Consider the following 22,290-nt stretch of genomic DNA (forward strand, 5'->3'; position numbering starts at 1 on the left):
TTGGGGAAAGCATAAAACAAGAAATAAGGGATGTGTGTAATAAAGGTACAGCAATTATCATGGGCGGCTTTAATTTACATATAGATTGGGTTAACCAAACTGGTAGCAATGCGGTAGAGCAAGATTTCCTGGAGTGTATTAGGGATGGTTTTCTTGACCAATATGTGGAGGAACCGACAAGAGAGCTGGCCATCCTAGACTGGGTGATGTGTAATGAGAAGGGACTAATTAGCAATCTTGTTGTGCGAGGTCCCTTGGGGAAGAGTGACCATAATATGGTAGAATTCTTTATTAAGATTGAGAGTAATACAGTTAATTCAGAAACTAGGGTCCTAAACGTAAGGAAAGCTAACTTCGATGGCATGAGGCGTGAATTGGCTAGAATAGACTGGCAAATGATATTTAAAGGGTTAACGGTGGATAGGCAATGGCAAACATTTATAGATCACATGGATGAACTTCAACAGTTATACATCCCTGTCTGGAGTAAAAATAAAACAGGGAAGATGGCTCAACCGTGGCTAACAAGGGAAATTAAGGATAGTGTTAGATCCAAGGAAGAGGCATATAAATTAGCCAGAAAAAGTAGCAAACCTGAGGACTGGGAGAAATTTAGAATTCAGCAGAGGAGGACAAAGGGTTTAATTAGGAGGGGGAAAATAGAGTATGAGAGGAAGCTTGCCGGGAACATAAAAACTGACTGCAAAAGCTTCTATAGATATGTGAAGAGAAAAAGATTGGTGAAAACAAACGTAGGTCCCTTGCAGTCGGACTCAGGTGAATTAATAATGGGGAACAAAGAAATGGCAGACCAATTGAACAAATACTTTGGTTCTGTCTTCACGAAGGAAGACACAAATGACCTTCCAGATGTACTAGGGGACCGAGGGTCTAGTGAGAAGGAGGAACTGAAGGATATCCTTATTAGGCGGGAAATTGTGTTGGGGAAATTGATGGGATTGAAGGCCGATAAATCCCCAGGGTCTGATTGTCTGCATCCCAGAGTACTTAAGGAGGTGGCCCTAGAAATAGTGGATGCATTGGTAATCATTTTCCAACAGTCTATCGACTCTGGATCAGTTCCTATGGACTGGAGGGTAGCTAATGTAACACCACTCTTTAAAAGAGGGAGAGAGAAAACGGGTAATTATAGACCGGTTAGCCTGACATCAGTAGTGGGGAAAATGTTGAAAGCTATTGTTAAGGATGAAATAGCAGCGCATTTGGAAAGCGGTGACAGGATCGGTCCAAGTCAGCATGGATTTATGAAAGGGAAATCATGCTTGACCAATCTTCTGGAATTTTTTGAGGATGTAACTAGTAGAGTGGACAAGGGAGAACCGGTGGATGTGGTGTATTTGGACTTTCAAAAGGCCTTTGACAAGGTACCATATAAGAGATTGGTGTACAAGATCAAGGCACATGGTATTGGGGGTAATGTACTGGCGTGGATAGAGAATTGGTTGGCAGGCAGGAAGCAGAAAGTCGGGATAAACGGGTCCTTTTCGGAATGGGGGACAGTAACTAGTGGAGTACCACAGGGCTGGGACCTCAGCTTTTCACAATATACATTAATGATTTGGATGACGGAATTGAGGGTAATACCTCCAAGTATGCAGATGACACTAAACTGGGTGGCGGTGTGAGCTGTGAGGAGAATGCTTAGAGGCTGCAGGTTGATTTGGACAGGTTAGGAGAGTGGGCAAATACATGACAGATGCAGTATAATGTGGATAAATGTGAAGTTATCCACTTTGGTGGCAAAAACACGAAGGCAGAATATTATCTGAATGGCAGCAGATTAGGAAAAGGGGAGGTGCAACTAGACCTGGGTGTCATAGTTCATCAGTCATTGAAAGTTGGCATGCAGGTACAGCAGGCGGTGAAGAAGGCAAATGGCATGTTGGCCTTCATAGCTAGGGGATTTGAGTATAGGAGCAGGGAGGTCTTACTGCAGTTGTACAGGGCCTTGGTGAGGCCTCACCTGGAATAGTGTGTTCAGTTTTGGTCTCCTAATCTGAGGAAGGACGTTCTAGCTATTGAGGGAGTGCAGCGAAGGTTCACCAGACTGATTCCAGGGAAGGCTGGACAGACATATGAGGAGAGACTGGATCAACTGGGCCTTTATACACTGGAGTTTAGAAGGATGAGAGGGGATCTCATAGAAACGTATAAGATTCTGATGGGACGGGACAGGTTAGATGCGGGAAGAATGTTCCCGATGTTGGGGAAGTCCAGAACCAGTCTTAGAATAAGGGGTAGGCCATTTAGGACTGAGATGAGGAGAAACTTCTTCACTCAGAGAGTTGTTAACCTGTGGAATTCCCTGCCGCAGAGAGTTGTTGATGCCAGTTCATTGGATATATTCAAGAGGGAGTTAGATGTGGCCCTTACGGCTAAAGGGATCAAGAGGTATGGAGAGAAAGCGGGAAAGGGGTACTGAGGTGAATGATCAGCCATGATCATATTGAATGATGGTGCAGGCTCGAAGGGCCGAATGGCCTACTCCTGCACCTATTTTCTTTGTTTCAATGTTTCTATCTGTTCCAATGAAAACAAATCCAGCCTATCTAATCTATCCTCATTGCTTAGATTCTCCACTTCCGGGAGCAACCTCATAAATCTCCTCTGTCCCCTCTCCAGTGCAATCACGTAATGCTGTAATGCGGTGACTAGAACTCCAGCTGTGGCTAACCAGTATTTTATACAGTTCAAGCATAACCCCCCTGCTCTTGTATTCTATGCCTCGGTTAATAAATGCAAGTATTCTGTATTCCTTCTTAACCACATTATTTACCTGGCCTGCTACTTTCAGGGATCTGTTCACATGCACTCTAAGGTCCCTTTGTTCCTCTATACTTCTCAGTATCCGACCATTTAATGTGTATTCCCTTTCCTTGTTAGCCCTCCCCAAATGCCTTACCTCACACTTCTCTGGATTAAATTCCATTTTCTACTGGTCTGCCCACCTGACCAGTTGATTGATATCTTCCTGCAGTCCGCAGTTTTCTTCTTCATTATCAACCACACAGCCGATTTTAGTATCATCTGCAAAATTCTTAATCATACCCCCTATATTAAAGTCTAGATCATTGATGTATATCACAAAAAGCAAGGGACCTAGTACTGAGCCCTGCATAACCCCACTGGAAACATCCTTCCAGTCGCAAAAACCCCCATCAACCATTACCCTTTGCTTCCTGCCTCTGAGACAATTTTAGACCCAACTTGCCACTTTGCCCTGGATCCCATGGACTTTTACTTTTATGACCAGCCTGCCATATGGGATCTTACAGAAGACTTTTTACATAAGACATTTTCCTTCTAAACAGCTTCTTTTTCTGGTTTAGAAATGATCTGTTCCTTCTCAGTGAAGATCACTGAGAAAGGTCAGATTGTTCCTAAACCGGATGAAGAAGTTGAGTACCATTGGGCAGATTTCATGAATTCATGGTCTCACACAGTGCACCAGGTGTGCATATGGGGAATTTGGTACCTCTATCAGCACACCACAAAAGAAATGTATCCACTAAAATGAATGCTCTGAAATTCTTGTTATGCAATCCTAGTGTGCAAAGTTCTGCACCAGGAGTGTAAATTCTTAAATCACCCATCATAAATTATTAAACAATATTTACAAGAAGATTCTTTCAGTTGGCTGAAACTTAGCCTTATATGATTCAGCTATACCATGAAAATGCTGACATTTGCCAATATTTGAAGAAATAAAATTGAAGTTTAAACTTTACCAATAGCTATGGGGATACAATTACTGCCTGATTATGTACTGTATTATACAGATCAAAAAGGTTACAGGTTAAGTACCTGGTCATACTTAGCTATATTGGCTCAACGGGGACAGCAGTACACCTGGCCTCAATATCCCTGGGTTGGGATTAAAAAATCAATCAGGGATGTAGACATGCTTGTGTGTGTATATGCACTCGCTTGAGGTACATTGGCTAAGGACAGGTTAAGGTTATATTGTCATGCTGACATGGTTTACCTGTCTACTGACACACACTGTCTAGGCTCACACACAAAGAATAGCCATTTCGGTAAGATACCAGTGGGCAGTCAGGATCTGTGGAATCATAGTCCAGCATGCACTGACAACTTTATGAGAGGAAAGCAGAGCAGAGGGAACACTGCGCAAAAAAGTTTTAGTCTGGCTACTTGTTTCCAGCAGTATCCAAAACTTTTCAGTACCTGACCCATGTTCCTCAAGTCCTGTAGTTTTTAACTGGGGGTATTCAGTGAATTTCAGAGATCACTGTCATGGTACAGATCTGATTATTTCAGTATTCCAGATTCAACTAAAATCACTGGCAGTCACTTGTTAAATCTTGTGTAAGTATTAACTTACTTTGGTAGGGTTTTCAGGTGATTTTCTCTCAGCTCCAGAATGCGTAGCTTGGTAAGTCTAAAAAAAATACAAAAACAAAATCTTCAAAATGTACTTCTGAGAAACATTAGAACATTATCATATTACGATTATTTCAACATTTCCTGTGGCTGATAATGTAGTCTAGGTGCAATGGTGCTGGGACAGTTCTTCAGATGCGGCGTCGACTCTTGCTTCACTGAGCTGACCTAGTCTTGGATACAATACTGGATTGTTACATTAAGCAGTTGATCAGGGAACCCACGTGAACAGGGCACATATTACACATGATATTAAGTAGCAACCAAAAGATGGTAGAGCAGGTCAGAGTCAAAGAATACTTTTGTAACAGTTATCATACTGTAGTGGAATTTAAGGTAAGGCTTTTGATTGAGTATAACAACAACTTAGATTTATATAGTGTACAGTAGAAATATTCAACTTTATGGCCCCTATTTTCACCATGATTGTGTGCCGTTTTTTGGCGTGAAATACTCACTTTCCAACTTTCGGCAATGTTTGGACGTTGGCGCTGACCAGGTGCGCCAGTTTAAAAATGTCAATAATTTAAATAAAAGACACGAATCAAAACGGGAGCGGGCGCCGTTTTTTTGGACTTAATCAATTTTGGCTGTCCACGACAAAAGCCCGGCAAAAAAAAACATACGTTAACTTAAGGAATCAGCGTGGGGCACAAGAAGACAGGAGCGAGTCAATAAGAATACACGATATTGTACCTTTTTTTTCATAGGGAACTCCTTTTGGAGCAAGGGAAGAAGATTCCCGGGCCGAAAGGACTGCTCCCCACCTACTGGACCTGCTGCAATGCCGGGCCGAATGGCCCCCCGCTCAGTCCCGCTCCCCTGCGAGTTGAAGTTTGGGAGCGGGAGGGCCATTCGGCTGGGGATTGCAGTGGGTCCAGCCGGTGGGGAGCAGTCCTTTCAGTCCGGGATTGCAGCGGGTCCAGCTGAGGGGGGCAGGGGGGAACGGTGGCAGCAGATCCAGCCAGGGGGTGCGGTGGCCGCGGGTCCAGCCGGGGGAGAGGTCCTTTGTGGCCCTTTCGGCAGCGGTGGGGTAGCAGTCCTTTTGGGGGAGCGGGCTTCAGCGTCTCTGGTTGTCCTGGCAACTTCAGCTTTTCACGCATGCCCAGAGAGTTTTTAGCGCAGACTTGAAGCTCCCCCCCACCCCAGACTAACTTTGGAAGCGCTGCGCCAAATTCAAATACTTCTTTGGTGAAAGTCCCGATTTTTTTTTCTGGCGCAAGCGTACACAAAAAAAATCGTACGTTAACATGCGTGGGTGCCAAAAATCCAGCAAGTGGAAGGGAAAAGTATAGAATAAAAGTGGATCATGTTGAAAAATACTATACGCATAGCACATTACGATAGTGACTAGACTTCAACAGTACTTCATTGACTGTAAAGTGTTTGGGATGTCCTGAGGTTGTGAAAGGTGCTATATCAATGCAAATTCTTTCTTTTATAGAACAGGCATGTACCACTAGGGAAGAAAGATAGGAGAAGGGAAAGTCTTTTGCGGACAATGGTGGAAATAATCCAAGAAAGAAGAAAAAAAATGATTCGTAAAGTGTAAAATTACAGGTAGCACAGTGGACCCAGACAAATATAAGAACAAGGCAAAGAAACTGGTCAAGAGCACAAAAATAGAAAATAAGGTTAGATAAAAAGAGACTATTAGAAATGCCAAGCATATAATCATATTTGCAGCAAATAGGCATAAAAGTGAGGACATTAAAAAAAATCCAAAAGTGAAATTATATCAAGTGATAGCAGAGTACGAAATTAATCCTTTTCTGTGTTCACGGAGGAGATTATGGGAAATCTCCCCAGCACAGAAGTTGAATTTGTGGAGGGAAGCTGGAGAAAGTACTAAAATAAATAGAAATTTAAAATGAGGTAATCATTGATAGGTTAAGGGAAGACACAGTCCAGATGACTTACATGAGTACTAATCAAAATGGCCAGCAAATCCAGTCATGCTTTCTATTATCTTTTGGGAATAATTAGAAATGGGAGTAGTGCCCAATATCCAACAACCATTGGTACAGAATCAAAGATTGAATTTACATTAGGAAGCATCTGCCGAAATCACAGCAGATAATTAGCAGAAACCCCACTTGGAGATTCAATCTCTAATTATCTTAAAACTTGGAGGCCCCTCCAGCACAAGCATTCCTGTATTATGTTCCTAATGAACTGTAACATCAAGCTCAATTACATCATGACCCTATACTATACTTCACCCACCATGAAAGAAAGAACTTGCATTTATATAATGCCTTTCATGGCCTCAGGATGTCCCAAAGTGCTTCACAATCAACTAAGTAGTTTTGATGTGTAGTCACTGTTGTAAGGAAATGTAGCAGCCAATTTACACATATCAAGGTCCCACAAACAGTAATGAGATAAATGATCAGATAATCTGTTGGTTGAGGGATAAATGTTGCTGGGAGAACTCCCCATTTCTTCTTTGAATAGTGCCATGGAATCTTTTATTAGTGATTATTTGCACTAGTTTTTTGTGTGTCCTTCTGCACCTGCGTGCCCTGGACTCCGCCCCGCACCTACGCATGCGCAGACACCTTGAACCCGATACTGGAAGTTGGGCATGTTGCGTGAGCTGGAGCTGTGCCGCGTGGACCTATACCGCGTGTGTCTAGCTATGGATTATCTTCAGGACCTTTGTCTAGAATATCGCTGTGATTAACTACACACACATTTTCGCGACCTTCTGAGGGAGAGAAAACATCGGGGGTACTAGAAAGAAAGAAACTGGGGGAGGGGGAGGAAAGAAAGCTGCGGGGGGGGGGGGCGGGGGAGGATGGAGACTTGGGGAGAAAGAGAGAGAGACTGGGAGGGGAGGGAGAGAGAGAGAGACTGGGGGGGTGGAAGTTGTTGAGAGATAGACGGGGGGGGGGGGGAAGAGAGAGAGACTGGGGGGAGAGAGAAAGGAGAAAGACTGGGGAGGAGGGTAAAGAGACTGGGGAGGGAGAGAGAAACTGGGAGAGAGAGAGACTTGGGGAGAGAGCGAGACTGGGGGAGAGAGAGAGAGAGAGATTAGGGGAGAGAGAGACTGGGGGTGGGAGATAGAGACTGGGGGAGGGAGAGAGAGCCTGGGGAGGGGGAGAGAGAGACTAGGGGAGAGAGAGATAGATCAGGAGAGAGAGGGAGGGGATGCGGGAGGGGGGAGAGGGGATTGGAGGGGAGAGAGGGAATTCAGGGAAGATGGATAACATTCTTCCAACCCCACCCCCTTTACACCCACACCTGATTTGTCAGAAAGCTCATTCTTCACTATTCACTTCATACCCAATAAACTTGTGAACAATCTGTGACCCACACCCAATGCCCCATCTTTGTGTGGTGCCGGCCGGCATGAAGGGGTGGGGGATGGTAAGTTTAGGAACTTGGGCTGGGGAATCAGGAACCTGGGCTGGGATGGGGCAGGAACTTGGCTGCGGCGCGGGGGGCGGGCATGAACTTCAGGTGGGGGACGGGAACTTGGGTTGGGATGGGGGAGCTCTATCCTGTCTGGAATCAGCAGTCAGAATGGTTCAAATTACACTTTGCAAAGTTACTGAGAACTTGGGCTGGGTGGTTCTAATTATACATTCCAGAGAAACTGCTGGGTGTGTCTTATCCTCCAAGGGGACCAATCAGCAATCAGGTCATGTGATCATGGAGAGCCAATCAGAGCATTTTGTAGTGCAAATAAGCGCGACCATCTTTTATGTCCACCTGAGAAAGTAGCCAGGGTTTCAGTTCAACCATTCATCAAAATGCACCAACAATGCAGCACTTCCTCAGCACTTCACTGAAGCATCAAGTGCTCATTATTTTCTAAAGTCTCTGGATTGGATTTGAACCCACAACTTTCTACCAGAGGGGAAAATGCTCTGATTGAGCCAAGGCTAACACCATGCATGGACATATCCTGAAGCAGAAATGTGGAACAGGACAAATGTAATCCCAGCACAAAATTCAAGTCCAGATTCCCGAAATGTATTTACATTAATTACATTTTTTATGCGGCGTCAGTGGGGCCTAAATGCAACATCATCATGACAATTTTACAGGTGCAGAATGGACGCAAATATGATATTTTTAGCAGAGAGATGGCCTGCGCCTGATTTGCACGTGTGTTTGAGCCGCTGCTAAATTTGTCAGGGCTTTTTTTCAGGTGATCCTTTTCCAGTAGGCTCTGCGATGGCCTAACCAGTGGTCCTTAGTGCGACCGCTGAAGGCCACAGAAGAAACTAGCAGCTACCGCTCCTCCTGCCTCCACTTTATTACTGAGGGCTACAGCTGGCTCGCACTTTCCCTCTTCCCTTCCCTGGATTTACGTGTGTACAAGCTAGATGAAATTCGAAGAGCGAGCTGCGTCGAGGCGCCTGATTAGCGCTCGCAGCTTGCCAGATTATTCAAATGAGGCTTGAGGGTGAATTTAGGAGAGTCCTCGGGCCTCTCTCCCTTCTGGCGCACAAGTTCTGTGCGCTGATTATTTAGCATCTGTTATATAGTGCTGGTGTTTCCCATTAGTCATAAGGCTCTTTTACTGATTATTGTGGTGCTCTTTCTAGGTGCTAACTCAGTGAGAAAAAGGGAGGTGACTGGTTCCCTGGGTAAGAAGGTGTCTCTCAACTCCAGGCACCATCACCTGATCGCTTGAGTCATCTTGAGAGACAGTCACCTCATCCATATTCCTGATGCTAGACAACCTCTCAGCAAATACGGCCATCTGCATGTAAGCAAATAACAGAGCTGCTGTGAGTTCACTGAAGCCCTGCATCAGGGTCCTTCCTATTTTTTAATTTGTTCATGGGATGTGGGTGTTACTGGCAAGGCCAGCATTTATTCCCCTCCTTAATTGCTCTGGAGAAGGTGGTGGTGAACTGCCTTCTTGAACAGCTGTAGTCCATGGTGAAGGTACTTCCACAGTACTGTTAGGGAGGAAATTCCAGAATTTTGACCCAGCGAAGATGAAGGAACATCGATATATTTCCAAGTCGGAATGGTGTGTGACTTGGAGGGGACCCTTGAGGTGATGGTGTTCCCATGCGCCTGCTGCGCTTGTCCTTCTAGGTGGTAGAGGTCGTGGGTTTGGGAGGTGTTGTCGAAGAAGCCTTATCGAGTTGCTGCAGTGCATCTTGTAGATGGTACTCACTGCAATCACGGTGGACCGGTGGTGCAGGGAGTTAATGTTTAAGGTGGTGGCTGGGGTGCCAATCTAGCGGGCTGCTTTGTCCTGGATGGTGTCGCGCTTCTTGAGTGTTGTTGGAGCTGCACTTATCCAGGTAAGTGGAGAGTATCCCATCACACTCCATTACACTCCTGACTTGTGCCTTATAGATGGTGGAAAGGCTTTGGAGAGTCAGGATGTGAGATGCTCGCCACAGAATACCCAGCCTCTGACCTTCTCTTGTAGCCACAATATTTATCTGGCTGGTCCAGTTAAGTTTCTGGTCAATAATGACTCCCAGGATGTTGATGGTGGGGGATTCGGCAATGGTAATGCTGTTGAATGTCAAGGGGCGGTGGTTAGACGCTTGCTTGTTGACACTTGTGTGGCACGAATGTTACTTGTCACTTAATCTGAATGTCATCCAAGTCTTGCTGCAAGCGGGCATGGACTGTTTCATTATCTGAGGAGTTGTGAATGAAACTGTGCAATCATCAGCCAACATTTCCACCTCTGACCTTATGATGGAAGGAAGTTGATTGATGAGGCAGCTGAAGGTAGTTGGGCTTAGGACACTGCCCTGATGAACTCCTGCAGCGATATCCTGGGGTTGAGATGATTGGCTTCTAACAACCACAACTAGTATGACTCCAACCATTGGAGAGTTTTTCCCCTAATTTCCATGGACTTCAATTTTACTAGGGCTCCTTGATGCCACATTTGTTCAAGAGCAGTCACTCTCACCTCACCTCTGGAATTCAGCTCTTTTGTCCATGTTTAGATCAAGGCTGTAATCAGATCTGTAGCCAAGTGGTTCTGGTGGCACCTAAACTGGGTATTGGTGAGCAGGTTATTGGTAAGTATCTCTTGATAGCACTGTCGATACCTTTCATCACTTTGTTGATGATTAGGAGTAGACTGATGGGGTGGTAATTGGTCGGATTGGATTTGTTCTGCTTTTTGTGGACGGTACACCTGGGCAATTTTCGACATCGTCGGGTAGATGCCAGTGTTGTAGTTGTATTGGAACAGCTTGGCTAGAAGCGCGGCCAGTTCTGGAGCACAAGTTTTCAGCAGGATCGCTGGGATGTTGTCAGGGCCCATAACCTGTGCTGTGCGCTCTCGTTGATTCCCCAGCATGGTGAAATCAGACAGAAACAAATCAAGGATATTGGAGTCCATGATCTCTCTAGGATCACTTATGCTGTTCCTGAAGTGCACACAGCTCAGCTTCGGATCTCAGTTAAAAGCGGCTCCTCTAGAGTGCTCCACTGCAGTTCTGTAAAGCGGTCAAACTTCACTGCACAGATGTTGGCTCCTCTATACTTATAATAATTTGCAAGGTTCTTTACATACTCTTAAAAAACTCTATGCATTGATGGTGCTCTGAATCTAGCATATCCTGGATGGCACCAATCCCGGAGCATCTGAAGGTAGCCTGGAGCTAGCTCTCTAGCTAACTTCTTTCTGCTTCTCTGCTGCACCTACACTTGTTCCCGCTTATTTGTGCTGTGTTCTTCACCCAGTGTCCCTATGCTCTAATTCCAATGCTACATCTTCCCTTGGAGCAGATATTCTTGGACTGATGCTTGATGCAGGAGGAGTGAGTAATGTTGTGTTGTGTGAGGTGGCTGGACACAGCCTGAGGCCATGCAAGCTGTTGCTCCTTAGCTGTCATTATAGAACGCAATGGAAATCAGCTTCTTTCATTTAGGAAGATGCTCCTTGTAGCATATTTCAATAGCCACAATATACCATGATGCTTCATATCAGCAAGCAAATAAAACCTTTAGCTGGGTATTCCAGGAAAACTAATAATTTTAAGACTTTGTTTTACAGGAACAGTGGAAAAAAAAGAAATCAAGAATTCTTTGACTTATAACACTTAGAACAGAATTTGTGTGTCCTCTCTGCTGCAGATCATGTCCAATTCCATCAGGTGTTTAAGCTGTCTGTTTCTTCTAAAGGCTGCTTTTTTCCCTGCAGCATGGACTAGACCATCCATAATATTTCAATTTAGCCTTGTGCATTTGAATTTTTTCTGCAGCTACTGCCTTTGAAACTGACCGCAAGTTCTGGATTTCTAAATTCCGAATTTGCGATCCGCCAAGTTACGAATACACATAGGCTTCGCTGAGTCTTTCACCTCCTGATAGAAGTCAACGTGCTGGCGAAAAGTTGGGCTAATTGTCCACCTACTCCGAAGTAATTACGCTTTCAATATTTAAGTCAGCGTAAGGGATTATATACTTTGTATAGGACATAAGGACATAAGGAATAGGAGCAGGAATAGGCCATTTGGCCACTCGAGTATATAGTCCTGTTAGGTTGTGTCTCCTGCATGAAAATGGTTTACAATCAGCAAATACCAATTTAGAACAATCATTGTAGATTGCCATTTTTGTTTTAATTTAAATCATGAAAATGGAAGCATTTTTAATTTTAGATGTCCCAAACGTGTTACCAGATGGTATGTTTAGTGTAATTACGGAGGAAATTGACTGAGATATTTGTCGAGTCAATCATTTACTCCCAGCCAGAACATGAACTCGTTTCCTATTCTAGTTCAAGAGTGAAGCACGATGATTAATGCAGTTCAAAGATAAAGCTGTTTATTCAGTGCATGTACAAATCTTTGTTGCAGAATGCGTTGCTGTATGAAACACCAATAAATGTCAGCGCAACACAGTGCTAGGTTGTGGCAATGATTATTCCAGCCACGGTATATATCAAATGAATGAATGACATGGTTTTGGTTTATTTCTGCCATCAGAGTCAGCTGTTATTTAAAGCCAGGCACAGACACACCAGCTACAGGCGGCATTAAAGCTGGCAAGTCCCGAATGAATAGCTTATTGAATAGCTAATTTTCTAAGAATCAAATGCGAACAATCAAAAAAACACGAACTGTGCATGCGCAACTACTTCAACTTCGTTGCCTTTTAACAAAGGACGTGCTTATTTGTACTGCAAAAATGGCCACCATGCTCCATTGTCCATGGTTGGTCCCCTTGGAGGATAAGCCACGCCCTGAAGTTTCACAGAAATGTAAAACTGGAACCGCCCATCTCAAGTTCTCACTGACTTTGCAAATTGAAACTCGATCCACTTTGACTTCCTGAAGCGACAGAGGACAGAGCTCCCCAGAAGTCAGCAAGGGCCAGCCGAAGTGTCTTACCCCAGTCCAAGTACATCCCTCCCCCAGCCGAAGTGCCTTACCCCAGTCCAAGTACATCCTCTCCCCCCAGCCAAAGTGCCTTACCCCAGTCCAAGTGCATGCCTCCCCCAGCCGAAGTGCCTTGCCCCAGTCCAAGTACATCACTCCCCCAGCCGAAGTGCCTTACCCCAGTCCAAGTACATCCCTCCCCCCAGCCAAAGTGCCTTACCCCAGTCCAATTGCATGCCTCCCCCAGCCGAAGTGCCTTACCCCAGTCCAAGTACATCCCTCCCCCAGCCGAAGTGCCTTACCCCAGCACAAGTGCATCCTTTCCCCCCCGACTCCACCATCGATGGGGCAGACATTTTGTATGGATTGTTAACAAGTTTATTGGGTATGAAGTGAATTGTGACAGTGTCGTGACTTCTGGATATCATCCGCTCCAATGATAACCCTTGTAGGGGGTTGGAAGAACATGATCCACCTTCCCCGAGTTCCCTCTGATCTCCCCCCCACTCATGTCTCTACCTCCCCCACCCATGTCTCTCTCCCTCAGCCTCTCTCTCCCCCAGTCTCTTTCTCTCTCTTGCTCCCCCAGTCTCACTCTCTCTCTCTCCCCTCCCCAGTCTCACTCTCTCTCTGTTCCAACCCCCCAGTCTCACTCTCTCTCTCTCTCTCCCTCTCCCCCGCCTCTCTCTCTCCCTCCCCCATCCTCTCTCTCTCCCCCCAATCTCTCTCTCTCCCCCTATCTCTTTTTCTCTCCCCCTCAGTCTCTCCCCCCACAGCCTCTCTCTCCCCCAGCCTCTCTCTTTCCCCCCAACCTCTCTCTCTCTTTCTCCCCCCAATCTCAGTGTCTCTCTCTCTCTTTCTCCCCCCCCAGCCTCTCTCTCTCGCTCTCCCCCCCGCCCCTCTCTCTCTCTCTCCCCCCAGTCTCAGTCTCTCTCTCTCTCTCACCCCTCCCAGCCTCTCTCTCTCTTCACCCAGCCTCTCTCTCTCTCTCTCCCCCAGCCTCTCTCTCTCTCTCTCCCCCAGCCTCTCTCTCTCTCTCTCTACCCCCAGCCTCTTTCTCCTCCCGCAACCTCTCTCTCTCTCTCTCTCTCTCTCTCTCTCCCTCCCCCCAGCCTCTTTCTCTGTCTCTCTCCCCCCAGCCTCTCTCTCTCTCCCTCCAGTCTCTCTCTTGCTCTCCCCCAGTCTCTCTCGGCCCCCCGCCGCTTCTCTGCTCGCTGCCACCACTCTTGGCCACCCACGGGCCCTCTCTGCCCCACAGCCGCCGCTCTCTGCCTCCCAACTGGAGTCAGGGTTGGAGCAGGGCGGGGGAGAGAGTTGGTGAGGGAGGGTTGGAAGAGAGTCGGGGGTGGAAGAGATTCGGGGAGGAAGAGAGTCGGGGATGGAAGAGAGTCGGGGGGAGGAAAGAGAGTCGGGAGAAGAGAGTCGGTGGGGGGTGGGAAGAGAGACTGACCGGGGGTGGGGGAAGAGAGATTGGGGGTGCGGGGGTGGAGAAGAGAGACCGGATTGGAGGGGGGGGGAGAGAGATCGGGGGGGGGAGGGGAGAGAGATCGGGGGGGGGGGAGGGGAGAGAGACCGGGGGGGGCGGGAGAGGAGAGTCCGGGCGGGGGAAGAGAGACCGGGGTGGGGGCAGGGGGGAAGAGAATCGGTGGGGGGGGGGGGGGGAGAAGAGAGTTGGGGGGATGGGGAAGAGAGTCGGAGGGGGAAAGAGAGTCGGGGGGGGGAGAAAGAGAGATCGGGGGGTGGAAGAGAGACGGGGGGGAGGGGGGGGTGGAGGCGGCAAGAGACCAGGAGGGGCGGGGAAGAGAGACCGGGGTGGGGAAAAGAGAAATGGGGTGGGGGGGAAAGAGAGACCGGGGTGGGGAAGAGAGACCGGGGCAGGGGGTGGGAGGGGAAGTCGGGGTCTAGCGAGTCCTCGGGAAATCAGCGGGTGAAGAGAGTTGGGGCCTCAGCGGAGTCTCGGGCCTCAGGTCCTGCTTCTTGGCACCACACGGAAGGAATGATCCGGGGCTGGGGGGCGGAGCTTGATAGGGGCGGGGCTTGTCATATGTCTGTCAAAAAAGTGCAGTCTGGGAATGGTAGGGCGGGGCTGGACACATGCATGTATCTCAAAAAAAGTGCAGTATAAATAGTTACTACCTTTAAAAAAAAGTATTGAAAAGGAGGACAAGAAAGAAAAAGAGGGGATGGTGAGAGAAAAAAGAGAGAAGGGAAGGGTTTTAGCTAGCCCAGCAGATCATGGACCTGCCTAAAATTTAAAGGAAGTTCTCGCAAGGGGGAATCACATGAGGTAGGTGTGGATTTACTTGCGATGTCGGCGGCATACTCTTTAGCTTCTCCGCTGACAGCAAATTCAGGCCTAGAGTATCTAAAAGCCACATCTGTAATCTTGTCTATCATTACATTTAGTAACCAGATTACATGCCCAAAAGTCCTATCTATAATGCCTGGAGAATGCTCATTTCCTAGATGCTATAGAGAGAAAAATCAGCAGAGACTCATTGCCCCGATATTAATGCAAAGATGGGTTCTGAGCTGTGAGGGTCAGGGGTCGAGGAGGGGGGTGTTGGGGTGGGGGCGAGAAGAGGGTGTGGGATTGCGTACGTGAAACGCAGAAGTTTCTCCGATGATGGGCTTGAAATTCCGGTCAGTGGTTTCTTTCGGAAGAACACCTCCAACCCGAGAATCTTGATGAAATTACCTGGTGGTCCCGGAGGCGCCTGCGTTTGCAGTGGGGAGGCCTTCTCTTCCTGCGCTTCGAAGCACACTCCTGTCCTCGAGGTTTGAACGCAGAAGATACAGTCACATGTGACGGCACAACCAATCAGGTACAGTATTCTCATTAATAGCAATGAGAACTCCATATCTACGATTTCTCATTGGCCCTGAAATCCAAATTCCTTCTTCCCACGGGCATTCGGCTCAATTCTAGAGAAAAGATGCGCACTTACCTTTTGCTGCTGTGCCTACCAGAGATCCCAGAACTGAGGCCTCCTCTGCACATCGGAGTGCGTGCACATCTGGATGAACGTAGAGCTGGAATGGAGTCACGTGGCACTGGGCAGCCAATCCAGGTAAAGTATTTTCTCATTCATAATAATGGGAACTCTGTAAGTAGGAGTTTTCATTATTATGCTTGAGAACCCTCCCACCCCCCCAACACCAAAACACCAATAAAAAATTAAAAAATACAATACATATTTTACTTGAATTTAAATTAAAGTTAATAAATGTCTTAGAAAAAAAAATATTTTTCCGATTTTTAAACAAGTTTTTAAATTATGGTTTAAAATAAACTTACTTTAGTGGGCAGGGTTTTTAAACATTAAAAATGTGCTTTTAAAATTTTATTTTTATATGTTTTTTTGTATATTTTAAAACTCTCACACTGGTAAATGTAGGCCATGCGCAAACCTTTTAAGGACATTCGCTGGGCAAGAGATGGGCAAATACCGCAATCTTGCCCATGCGACTGTCCTGGCTGCCGAGATGCAGAAGATCTATCGAGCTAAAACGTGTCAGATCGGAAAAGCCGTTTTTTGGCGCATGCGTATTGCGTGCCAAAAAACGGCTTTTGCGATGCCTTCCCGGGTCTGTGCACACTCCGTATGGACCCGGGGAGGCCGGGATTTCAGGGCCATTGCTATTAATGAGAAAAAAAAACAAACACATTAAACACAACATAAAATTTAAAAAACACACCTCACATAATTAAAATTAATTGAAATGAAAGTTAATAAATGTGTTGAAAAAAATATTTTTCTGATTTTTTAAATTTATAGTTTAAAATAAACTTACCTTAGTGGGCAGGGTTTTTAACATAAAAATGCGTTTTTAAATGTTATTTTATATGTTTTTTATATGTTTTAAAACTCTTACGCTGGTAAAATCGGCTATGAGCCTGTTTTTACCAGGAGTAAGAGTTTTAAGGACATTCACAAGGCAAGAGATGGACAAACACCGCAATGTTTCCCATGCGAATGTCCTTGCTGCCGAGATGCATGCGATCTGTGAAGCCAGAACTTGACACATTGGAAAAGCTGGCTTTTTTGACGCCTTCCCGGGCCCATACACACTTTGTATGGACCCAGGGAGGCCGGAATTTCAGGCCCAATGACTTGATTGAATCATTACATTTTTCCTTTGGCCTACTCCTGCACCTATTTTCTATGTTTCTATGCTTCATGTCTCCAAGCTGTGTGATGCGCACCCGCATGACACTATCTGAAGTCCACTATTTAAAAAGCCAATGCAGAAATAGTATTTGGAGGAGCCAGGAGGTCTTTAGCCTTCAATCACAAAGAGCAGGGGTACAGCTCAGATTCAATGATGCTTTCCTTGAATTAATGCTGGCGTCAGTCAGGAGTCGGAAGGGCATACATTTCCCCAGCAATGGGAGGAAGAAACCTGCTGCTGTCACCAAGAAGAGAAGGTTGGAGGTAGCTGAGGAGGTGAACAGCAAGAATATTGAGTCTTGGATGCAATGCAGCAAGCAGTTTAATGAACTAACCAGTCAGAAAAAGTGAGTACATTTGCTGATTCACCTACATCCTGTGGTATAAGCACTTACATCCTATGGTATAAGCACCACTCTATCTTGCCAAGTGTACTCCATCACATCATTCCTCACACCCACTTAAGTTTCAGCAGCACCCATCCTTCACTTTCTATGTGCTTCCCCATGTATCCATCCACTGCTGCCACTCACCCCAAACCTTATACAATGTGATGCATTTATTTCATAGTCACCCTCACTGAATATACTGCATCCATCGAGTGAATATGTGACCTTCATTCACTCGCAGGTCTATTTTTTTGTCCCTCATAGGAAGAGTACAAAACGTAATAGACAGGTAGAGGACTGGAGATGGCACACCACAAATAATGCAGCTTACAGATGCAGAGGCGGATGCAATGAGATACGTGACACATCTGCGTCGCTGTCAATCAGAGATGGAGAGACTGGGAGCTTGCAGCTGGCTGGTGATAGAATTAAAAATATCTGACAGACATGCTGACTTTATTTTATCTATGACTGAGCTATGAAAAGTCTGAGTATGGTGATTGTCAAGATAGTTACTTTGCCACGACTAATTCATATCCCTTTCTTTTGACTTCCAGTGCCTTCACGTGTAGAGCAAGAGTTGCTGGAGATACATGAGGACGATTCCTCAGAGGACCTCATTCTGTACAGCCATGCAGCAGTACAAATACTTTGGTGAGTCCAGTTAGACAGTTAGTTGGGATTTCACCTGGTGACCCACTGTTCACAACTGAGCATGAGCAGACACTGCTGGCAGAGATAGCTGTGGAGAGTCCACATTGGGGGCGGGGGGTGGGGGGCGCAATCCTCTCCAAGCTCTGCTCAACTGGATACAGAAAAAAGAAAGACTTGCATTTATATAACGCCTTTCAAGACTACAGGATGTCCCAAAGGTAATTTACAGCCAATGAAGCACTTATGAAGTGTGGTCACTATTGTAATGTAAGAAACATAACTGCCAATTTGCACACAGAAAACTCCCACAAACAGCAATGTGATAATGACCAGATATTTTTTTTTGTGATGTTGACTGAGGGATAGATATTGGCCAGGATAATGGAACAGCTCCCGCTCTTCTTCAAAATAGTGCCACAGGATCTTTTACGTCCACCTTAATGACCAGACGGGGCCTCGGTTTAACGTTTCATGGAGAGATGGCACCTCCAACAGTGCAGCACTCCCTCAGTACTGCATTGGAGTGTCAGCTTAGATTTTTCTACTCAACTCTCTGGAGTGGGACTTAAACCCACAACCTTCTGACTCAGAGGTGAGAGTGCTACCAACTGAGCCATGGCTGACACCACAGATAATGAATCCTGGGGGGCATCAATGAGAAGGAGAATGTTAGAGGTACATCTTCAACTTTGTAACATATTGACAGATGTGTCATGCACACGCTCTAATAGCGGAGGGGATGGAGGAGACCAGCGTGATTGCTAGTGGATTGGTAGCGCAGGTAATTGCAAGATTGTCTGCCATGGAACGAGTGACCGCTTCCATGGAGCTTCAAGATAGGCTCTCAAATGGGTCCGAACAGACCATAACCATGGACATGCAGGCTTTGGATGCCAACATATCTGCCGCCTTAAGCAGTATGGAAGATACCTTTTCCATGGCCTTACAAAGCGTCACTGATCTACACCAAGCTGGTCTGCAGTAGTGTGGTAGGAGTGATGCGGCACTGACACAGGGGAGAGATGATGGTGAAAGGGGACATGGAACTGGGAACTCCACTCAAAGCGCTCTCACTTTTCATCTGTTGCCCCACCTTCAGCCAGTATCTAACATGCTACCTCATCCCCTGATGACTGGACTGCCCCTGCACAGGTGCAGGTGATGCAGTCTTTGACAGGGCCCTTAGGGGCTCTGAAACCCAGAGAACATAGGCCAAAAACACTTCAGCAGTCAGGCAAGGATCTGAGCAAAAACAGCAAATGCTGGAAATACTCAGCAGGTCAGGCAGCATCAGTGGAGAAAGAAACAGAGTCAGCATTTCAGGTCGTTTCAGAAAGCTGAGCAGCTTGCCTCCACCTCTGCTGAAGCCACATAGGATGTACCACATAGAAGCGGTAGAAATCATAAGTTAAAGCAACTGTAATTCACTAAGGATATGCACATGAGTGTTTGACAACATGCTATGTTGTTAAGTTTCCTTTTTTTATAATGCCACATAAAATTTATTGGTTAGCACCACTTCCACATCTTGCCTATTTTTGCATCCTGAATGCCAACTTGCCTTTTCACTTGCTTTATGATGAATGTCAATGCATGACGGGACCCATTGGGTGGATGTACAATGCATGTTCCGTGGAGCACTGGAAGGAGCAAAAGGGAAAGAAACTGAGAGCAGTAGTGACTTTGACAGCGATGAACAATGCATGGCCACTAGGTCCAGCAGGGCACAGCTCTTTTTGAAGGAGCTGCAGATGTCAGCAACCACCTACTGTGTCAGTCTGAACCTGTGGAAGCACTGCTCCGCAGATGGTCAAGGAATCTGAGCCTTTGTCGGTAGACCCTCTGACATAGGTAGTGCCTCCTGCGACCTCAGCCTCTCTGAGGCTCTCCTCTCTCCTGTTCTGCACCTCTCTCCTGTTCTGCACTTCTCTCCTGTTCTGCACCTCTCTGCTGTGCACCTGCAGATCCCACCACAGCATGACGTTGCTGCCATGGATGATGATTGTCTTCCTTCTCTGATGTCGAAAGCATCCATGGCATCCCCCCATCCTGCTGGTGTCCATTTGAAAGCCTCCAAACTTCTCAAAAGCATCTAAGCTGACAAGAACCCTCTGCTAAATGTTTGCCAGATAGAACTGGCAAAGCCTTTATTGAGATTGGGCAATCTGAACTTCAAACACCCCAATGAAGTGCTGTTCAATTTCACCTACTACTTTAAATCTATGCCCTCTGGTTATTGGCTCCTCTGCTAAGGGAAATAGGTCCATCCTCTCCACTCTATCTAGGCCCCATATAATTTTATACACCTCAATTAAATCTCCTCAGCCTCATCTGTTCCAAAGAAAACAACCCCAGATGGATTATTTTCAGGATTTATTATTTATTGTCATCCAAAACCAAAAAGAATAAAAAGTAAATGAAACAAATTAATTAATTTCATCTGGGCTGGTGTGCAATTATGCCTCTTCCAGCTGTATATAAGTGGCTGAGCTGCCAAAAACTAGATAGTATTTTTGGGAACTCTAGATAAATCCAATTATATGGTGGCTTTCACCTATGAGATGTGACTCACACAGAATGTAGTTTTATTAAGGTTCATCATTTGGCAGAAGATTAACTGCTTGACTTATCCCTGTAAATTAAAATGTGCATAGTATTCTGATGTTTTCTATGGTGGAACATGTCTTCAGAATATCCAAACATAGGCATTTTTTCTCCTCTGATGAGTTGTTGGACTGCTGGAAGTGGACTGAAAATCTTTATCCTAATGATAAGCTGTGCTCTTTTGATTATATTGAGAACAAATCTGTTGTCAATCTATGCAGTTTTTACAGTTAAAGTCTGGGGACCGATTTAATGTCCATTACATCCCACCTGCAATCAAAACAGGCGCAGACACAACATATTTTGGGCATAAAACAGTGTTGCCTGATTTCTGCCTCATTTGCCTACCTTAGAATTTTCTAATAAGGTCTGAGGTGGGTGATAGAAGTTCCCATCTGAACCAGGTGAAACCTTTATAACCATAATGCCATAAGGCATTAAAATCCTCCGCTCCATTCTGTGGTCAGCATGCCTAGAAAATCTGGCATCCAGGCTGACAGATACACACTTTCAAACAGGAAGCTAGTTAAAGGTCACACAGATTTAAAAGGGGTTCCTTTTTCAGTATCTTCGATTTACATTTTTTCCTGGTGGCTCTCACAAGCCTTTTGTTACATTTGTTGTTCACTTTTTTTTCTGAAGTCCCCTTTACCAGCAGAAATTGTTCAGAACAGGACCTACAGAGGGATGCCAGGCAATTCAGGCTGCCTGAGAGGCAATCCTTGCCTTCCCATTGGTACTTGCACACCCACATATGCAGAGAAATGACCTCAGTTGGGTAGGCACAGTGCTGGTGGAGGTTCTATTTCCAAATGAACACCAGCAGATGGCATCCCGATGATATATATGAATTGTAGCTAGCATGCAATTTATGGTAGGTACAAGCAGGTACATCAATAGTCTGTTTGGCTGCATCTCCTTTCAGGCATGCTGTAATGTTGACCGATGGAAATAGTATCATGGAGGACAACCTTTCTCACAAATACCTCATGCAGCACTACATCTATTTCAGCAGCCATCAAACAAGGGGTGTATTATGTCTGTAATGTACCTATGAATTGTGTTGTACTCAAACTGTACTGACCTTGGTCCTTTATTCCAAACTCCAGAGTGAGGCAGCTGCATGGTGGCTCCCCTTTTATACAGCCCCTGCCACCAGGGCAGGACAGGAAACCCCGGTCTCCACCAGTTGCAACCTCTAGTGGTGCCAGCATGTATATACACAGTGTAAACCTTATTGATAGTACATCAGGTAAACAAGTCTCCATCCTATGCAACTATATAGTGACTACACAGAGTGTATATCAACAGTCTGCATATAAAACATCACTCTCCCCCAAGTCCTTTGTGCCAATTACCTTTGCACTATGTGCTCTGGCTTAGCTCTCCCCAGACTTAGGTGCTAATAGTCCTTGCACCTTGGCTGTGCTTTGGCTTGGCTCTCTCCCTGTTAACCCCCAAGTCCTTTTACCACAACGTTGGGTAGTGGTTACCAGTTTGGATGGTTTGATGATGCAGTGGACATTCCAGAGGGTTCTGGGTGTGATCCATGTGTGTGTTCATGGCTACATACATCCATTCCCCCCCGCCCCCACCACCCCCACAGCGAGATCATGCAACTGGCCCGTTATATAAACATACAGGATCAGACACAGGGCAAGTACAAAGAAAGAAAAAAAAAACATTTTTTACAGTTTATATTGTGACACCTTGGTTCAGTGA

General features: G+C 45.9%; 1 protein-coding gene across 1 annotated transcript in view; it reads right to left on the reverse strand.

Annotated features, from left to right (window-relative positions):
- The window catches only part of lrrc7 (leucine rich repeat containing 7), a 480,097-nt gene that overhangs the window by 360,828 nt on the left and 96,979 nt on the right, over positions 1-22,290 (reverse strand). Inside the window, exon 5 of the mRNA XM_070886128.1 lies at positions 4,367-4,423. Coding sequence (XP_070742229.1) covers positions 4,367-4,423 — 57 coding nt within the window. The remainder of the gene's footprint in view (positions 1-4,366; positions 4,424-22,290) is intronic.

The sequence above is a fragment of the Pristiophorus japonicus genome, chromosome 8 (assembly GCF_044704955.1).
Source record: "Pristiophorus japonicus isolate sPriJap1 chromosome 8, sPriJap1.hap1, whole genome shotgun sequence".
Taxonomy (NCBI): domain Eukaryota; kingdom Metazoa; phylum Chordata; class Chondrichthyes; family Pristiophoridae; genus Pristiophorus; species Pristiophorus japonicus.